Here is a 6,405-nt window from a genome sequence, read left to right as displayed (position 1 = left end):
TTCTTTTCCTTTGCACGTGCAGGGCCTGGGAAACAAAGCGCTCCGCTCCCTTCCTCCGATGTGTTGTGTCGAGGCTCAGATCCCCAGCCCCACGGCCCCCAAAAACGTCCTCCGCATCGCCAGAACTCAACACACACGTGTCTTTCGGTCCCTACACTGGGTTCCCAAGGCCCAGCAACACCCAGGCCCAAATTGGGTCCTCACTGTGGGGCTCTCTCTCTCTCTCTCTCTCTCTCTCTCTCTCTCTCTCTCTCTCTCTCTCTCTCTCTCTCTCTCTCTCACTCCTCTCTTTCTCTCTTCTCTCTCTTTCTCTCTCTTCTCTCTCTCCCTCTGTCTCTCCCTCTCTCTTTTTCTCTCTTTCTCTCCCTCTCTCCCCTCTCTCCCTCTTTTTCTCTCTCTCCCCTCTCTCCCTCTTTTTCTCTCTCCCCTCTCTCCCTTTCTCTTTCTCCCTCTCTCTGTCTCTCTCTCCCTCTTTCTCTCCCTCTCTCTTTCTCCCTCTCTTTGTCTCTCTCCCTCTCTCTGTCTGTTTTTTCTCTCCCTCTCTCCCTCTCTCTTTTTCTCTCTTTCTCTCTCCCTCTCTCTCCCTGTCTCTCTCCCTCTCTCTCTGTCTCTCTCTCTTTCTCTCTCTCCCTCTCTCTGTCTGTCTCTTTTTCTCTCTCCCTTTGTCTCTTTTTCTCTCTCTCTCCCTCTCCCTGTCTCTCTTTCTCTCTCCCTCTCTCTGTCTCTCTGTGTCTCTCTTTTTCTCACTCTCCCTCCCTCTCTCCCCCTGTCTCTTTTTCTCTCTCTTTCTCTCTCCCTCTCCCTGTCTCTCTTTCTCTCTTTCTCTCTCTCCCTCTCTCTGTCTCTCTCTCTCTCTCTGCTCTGGTCTTTGCCCGGTCCTGGGAGTGGGGTGTGTGTGTGTGTGTGTGTGTGTGTGTGTGTGTGTGTGTGTGTGTGTGTGTGTAGGCGGGGGGGGGGGTCCTGCCGGAGACCCCGGGTGGGCGAGAGCCTGGGCTTGCGAGAACGAAGCCCACCCAACCCTCCAGGGTGACTCCAGTCCGGATCCGATCGGCCTGGTGCGCACCCGGGCCGGGTTCGGCGCGCGGGGGTGTTCCCGGGGCGCTGGGGCGCGAACGTGGCACGGAACAGCGGGTCCCTCTCGGGCCAGCACCTCCGGGGCCCGCTGCTCCCGCGGAGCCAGCTCCCCTCCCAGGCGCGGACGCCCGAGCGCGGCCAGCCAGCCCCGCCGCCCTGGGTGCCTGAGTTTCTGGGTGCCTGGGTTCCGGCTCGGCCGTGCGGGCCCACGTGGGCGCGGGGCACGGGAGGCGGGGCGCGGGGCCCGGGGGCGGCGACAGCGCGGGCGCTGGAGCGGCTGCTGCACGGCGCGGCGCGCGGGTCTGCAAGGAGCGCAGCCGGGCAGCCCCGGCGCGGGAGCGGGAGCGCGGCGCGCGATTTGGGGAGCGGGGGCGCGGGGGATCGGGGGCGCGGGGGCGCGAGCAGCCGGGCCGGCGTTGGGGCGGAGGCTCCTGCGCTTCCAAGCGAGCCAAGTTTGGCCTCCCTCCGTCTTGCCGCTGGTGCTAGGGGCCCGCTGGACTTTCCTTCCTGGAGGCGGCGCCCCGGGGCGCAGCCCCAAACTTTCGGCTGGGCCTTTCCAAGCAGAGCGCAGCCCAGCAGAGCCGGGCCGCCCGCGCCCGCGCCCCCGTCCCCGTCCCCGTCCCCGTCGCCCTTCCCTCGTCCGCGCCAGCAAGTTGCCGAGACTTTGGGGCCAAGTTTGCGCGCCCCCAACGCGGCCCTCCAGCCCTGCCCCGCCGGGGGCGCCTGCCCGCTGCAGCCATGTCGTCCATCCTGCCCTTCACCCCGCCGATCGTGAAGCGCCTGCTGGGCTGGAAGAAGGGCGAGCAGAACGGGCAGGAGGAGAAGTGGTGCGAGAAGGCGGTCAAGAGTTTGGTCAAGAAGCTCAAGAAGACCGGGCAGCTGGACGAGCTGGAGAAGGCCATCACCACGCAGAACGTCAACACCAAATGCATCACCATCCCCAGGTGGGGGCCGGGGAGCGAGCTTAGCTGCAGGAGGGCGGGGTGGGGAAGGGGGACCCCCCCAAAAAAGAAAGACCCCCCTCTTGCGCTTAGCAAGACGTGCGGGGCCCAGAGCGCGCGGGGATGGGGACGGCGGGACTTGGGGCCTCCCCAACCCACCACCCTCCGTCCGGGGCCCCCCGGGAAGCCGCGGGCTGGAAGTTGAGGCCCCGCTTTGTTCCAGCTCGGCGGGGCCGGGGGAGGGGCGCCGGGTCCCCCCCGCCAGGAATGCGGCCCGTACAGCTGGGACTGTGGGTGCGGAGCGGAGCGGGCGCCTCCTGATTGACAGATTCCTTCTTCCTTGCGCGCACTGCCTGGGGGATTAGCATTTCGATCGAGTATTTTTAGACTCCTTGTGCCGCTCTCCCGCCCCCTCCGCACGCGCACACGCGCACACACACGCACACACACACACACACACACACACACGCACACACCCCCACTTCGCTCGCTGCGAGGCGCTCCGACTGACTTTCGGATGACAGACCTCGCCTGGCCTCTGTGTGTTTGTGTGTGTTTGTGGCTGTGTGTGTGTGTGCACCGGGGACCCCCTTTCCCTCTGAGATTTGCGGCTACACAACAGACACGGCAGAGGGGACTTGGAGTTGATCAGATCACAAAACACACCCCGAAGCAGGCCTCCTGCGGGGCCTCGCATTCCTGCGAAGTCAGAGTGCTTTGGTTTGCCATCTGTCTGTCCCGGGCCGCTTTTTTGCATCCCCTCCGAGTGGCCTTGGGGAGGTCGCAGGAGCTCCCACTGACTGACTGCTGGTTCTGCATAGCTGTGTGTGTGTGTGTGTGTGTGTGTGTGTGTGTGAGAGAGAGAGAGAGAGAGAGAGAGAGAGAGAGAGAGAGAGAGAGAGAGAGAGAGAGAGAGAGAGAGAGAGAGAGAGAGAGAGAGAGAGAGAGAGAACACGCGTGTGTGCCATTCAGGCTGCAGAGGAATAAAGTTTCTGGGGCCCTGATCCCTACCCTACCCTGAGAGCATGTCATCCTTAAACCTTCTGAGCTGATCCATGACCGGACCCTCTCCCAGGCCACCTGCTAGGGGCAGCTGTGCAGGCTGCCGACAATGTCAGGCCTGCACAAAGCAACATCTGTCCACAGGCGCCCCGGGCCAGCCACCTCTGGAAATAATGAAAAAAAAAAACAAAAAACAAACCTTTGTTTTTTAATGGGTGGGCCCAGTGGGTAGCGGGGTGGGCAGTCATGTGCTGTTTAGAAAGGGGGATCTGGGCATACAGGCATTTGAGGAGCCAGATTTGAAAAGAGGTAGTGGGCTACAGAGGGAGGCTACAGAGCCCCTGGTCTGTTTCTGCCTGCCTGCACCAGGGAAGAGGAGGGTGAGTCAATCTGTTACCTGGGGAGGAGGGGAGGGGCAAGAGGAAGAGACTTAATTAGTGTTTTACAGCTCACAGAGAACTTTCACATAGTTTTATAGGAAAATAGGTAAGGCAGTTAGGCCCAAGGTTGGCCTGGAGCTAAGGGATAGCTCTGAACCACCATGGCTGCTTGTAGGTGTGGGACCTATTTCAACTCTTGCAACAATCCCCAATATCACTCCTGGAAGCCCAAAGCACTGTGGCCCCCAAGCACTGCCTCCATGGCCCTGATGACCCCCAACCCCCACCCCGTGTTGAGCGATCCATCCCTCTTGGTTGGCTGAGTGTATCTGGGAGTGTCCTTGTACCCCCTGAGCGATGCTGGGATGCATCTTCTCAGAGGGTCAGAGGAGACAACTCAAAGGATTGCAGCCTTAGTTTTGCATCCCAGGCACTGCAGGGTTCCCTGAGCACCCTCAAATCAGAAAGCAAACTAATATAAAAGAGGGATGACATTCTTTATGAGTGTGGAAGCCTTGAGAGTTAAATTGAGAGGTGAATTGTGGCCAGCTGTGTCCCCTGTGTCTGGTGCTCCCGAGGCCTGTGTGCAGGGCTGCAGAAGTCCTTAGGGCGGGGACAGAGCTGAGCCTTGCTGGCGAGGGTGCGGCTGCTCAGTGCCTGCCCTAGCCCTCTGGCAGCTGGGAGAGGCCTCTCCTTTCTTGCCTGGGTAGACTTAGCTCTTTAAGAGAGCCTGAGAAGGCCTAGTGTTCCCTCTCTCCAGACCCTTCACAGTCTGAGGCACACACATGTTTTGGACTGTTTTGAAGCTTTGGGTTGGACTTGGACCTTGGCTTCCTGGTGTCTCTGTTGAGACCAGGCATGACCCACCCACCTACCTGGGAGGTAGAGGCCTCTTGCTAAGACAGACCTTTTCTCTCCATCTTGGCTTAGAGAGGTGGTTGTTTGGGTTGCTCCAAATAGAATGGATTTCTGACCCAAGCTTTGTGCTCTCACCTCTGGGTCACCTTGGTGCCACCATTATTCTGGTCCCAGATAGAATCCTAAAGGCAGTGTCTCAGGAACATATAAGATAGTCAAGTGTGAGAATATCAGTATTTGCTCAGCCCCTGTGTTTGTCAGATTTTCTGCATGCTTCACTCTGCCTTTCATAACCAGAGTTTTGGAAGGGGAAAGAGGAAAACTTCTAATCTAGTTATCTCACTGTGTAAGAGTGAGAGTGTCAGGGGGTGCTGATTGTGTTTATAAAGTCTTTCTGAGCTCTGGACTCTGGGAAGGAGCCCTCAGTCTATTCTAACAAACAAGTACTGGCTGATACATAATCAGGAGCAATATTGGTAATGATTGAATATATCAGAGCCTTCACCCATATGTTGGCATCTCTGTTACACTAATTGTGACCAGGGTAGCTCAGTGCTGGCCAGCAGTGCCAGAGTGATCCAGATTTTCTAACCCAGGGGAGGAGAACTGTGGAAGAACTATCTAAAGCAGGGTTGGGCAGACAGTCCCAATGCTGGCAGGTGAGCAGGAGAGATGACATACTGACAAGTACCACCTCCACATCTGTCTGATCACCTGAGCAAAAGGCATGTGTCTCTTGCCCCCATCAAATAAGGTGCTGCATGGCAGTGACAGGTCCCTGGTTGACCCAGGCCTTGCTCGGTCCCTTTTCTTGGGAGCTGGACCACGTGATAGGTCCCCATTGTTTGAAAGACCCTTCACAGTCTTTCAAACTATTTGAATTTTCTTGTGTCCCTGTAAGCTAGTCCAGAAGGTGATGGAGATGAACCGGAACCTGAGTCTGATACATTTGTCCTTTCAGCATGGCTACCTCCTGTCATCTCTCCTGACATTGCCAGGCTGCCCTGTACTCAGAAGAGAAAGGAAAGTGCTTCATCTCTCCACCTCTATTCTCAGATTCCTGGAGCACAAGGGCTCTTTGGTCTCCGCCCCCTGCATCTCAGCACCCCTTCCTCCTCTGGTGCTATGTCAGCCCATGGGAAACAAGCCAATTTCCAGCTGCTAGGGCACAGCCCTCTGTTCTCTTGTTGGCCTTGAAAAGGGGAAATTTACCAGAGGCTGGGAAGAGGACAGATGTGCAGGATAGTTGCTCTGGCTGACCAGGGCCACTTGATAGTCCCTTAAGCCCAGGAATTGAATGTCCAAGCCAGCTACTGCCTTATCAGTGTTTCAGGACTGGATTCTGTTGATTCATTGATGCTTATCAGGCCCTTCCCAAGGCCGAGTCAAGGTTCCAATCAGAGACGAGGATGCCGAGCTAGATTTAAGATGTTCTGTGCCTATGAGGTTCTGTTTCCTTCCATTTCCTGTAAGGGAATATTCCTGGGACAGTGTTTGAGTATCTACCTGCTGCTTTTGTAAATTACTAGTTGTCAAAAGAAATGCTCTCATAAGGAGTGAGATGGAGGATGGGAGGAAGATGTTGTATCTTTGACATATTGTTGGAGTATTATCTTAGGAAATAAAATAAATGATGGGTTATTGGTTATCTATGAAAATAACCCCCACAGAATTCTTGCCATTTCATTCCCAAATAGATTTAGGAATCCACTGTTTCTGAGCCTCTGTCTACACCTGTAAAATTAAAATGAAAGCCAGGAGTATGGGATGATGTATGTAAACTATAGAATGTAACTGATGTTGTGTGGTTTGTTTAGACTTCTCTTGGCAGTATGCATTCACTGTTGAATTAATTCTGCTGTCATTTAGTAGATACCCCCTATGATGGCTAAAAAATGGTGTCTGTCTCCATGGAGCCCTCTTGAAGACAGATGTGCCTCGTTGGGGAATGTTCCCATCCAGGGACTTGGGGGGACAGACCATTAAATGTGTGTAAAGAGGTAGAGGATGATGGAGGGGAAGGATCGGTGTAAAGTTAAAAGCCAATATGAGTTATTGTTCACACAGAAGAAGTGGCCAAACCTGAAACATGCTTGCGAATTTATGGTAACCGGTGAGAGAAATAACTATAAGAATAAGGACATCGTGGA

General features: G+C 55.7%; 1 protein-coding gene across 1 annotated transcript in view; it reads left to right on the top strand.

Moving 5' to 3' along the window:
- The first annotated feature begins 1,810 nt into the window (after nucleotides 1–1,810).
- Nucleotides 1,811–6,405, top strand: part of SMAD3 (SMAD family member 3) — a 107,384-nt gene continuing 102,789 nt past the window's right edge. The window contains exon 1 of the mRNA XM_049778045.1: nucleotides 1,811–2,018. Within this exon, the coding sequence (XP_049634002.1) occupies nucleotides 1,813–2,018 (206 nt within the window). The 5' untranslated portion in view covers nucleotides 1,811–1,812. The remainder of the gene's footprint in view (nucleotides 2,019–6,405) is intronic.

This window comes from Suncus etruscus, chromosome 1, assembly GCF_024139225.1.
Source record: "Suncus etruscus isolate mSunEtr1 chromosome 1, mSunEtr1.pri.cur, whole genome shotgun sequence".
In the NCBI taxonomy this organism is placed as follows: domain Eukaryota; kingdom Metazoa; phylum Chordata; class Mammalia; order Eulipotyphla; family Soricidae; genus Suncus; species Suncus etruscus.
The sequence above is the reverse complement of the archived record's forward strand: the minus strand, read 5'-3'. Positions and strand labels throughout refer to the sequence as shown.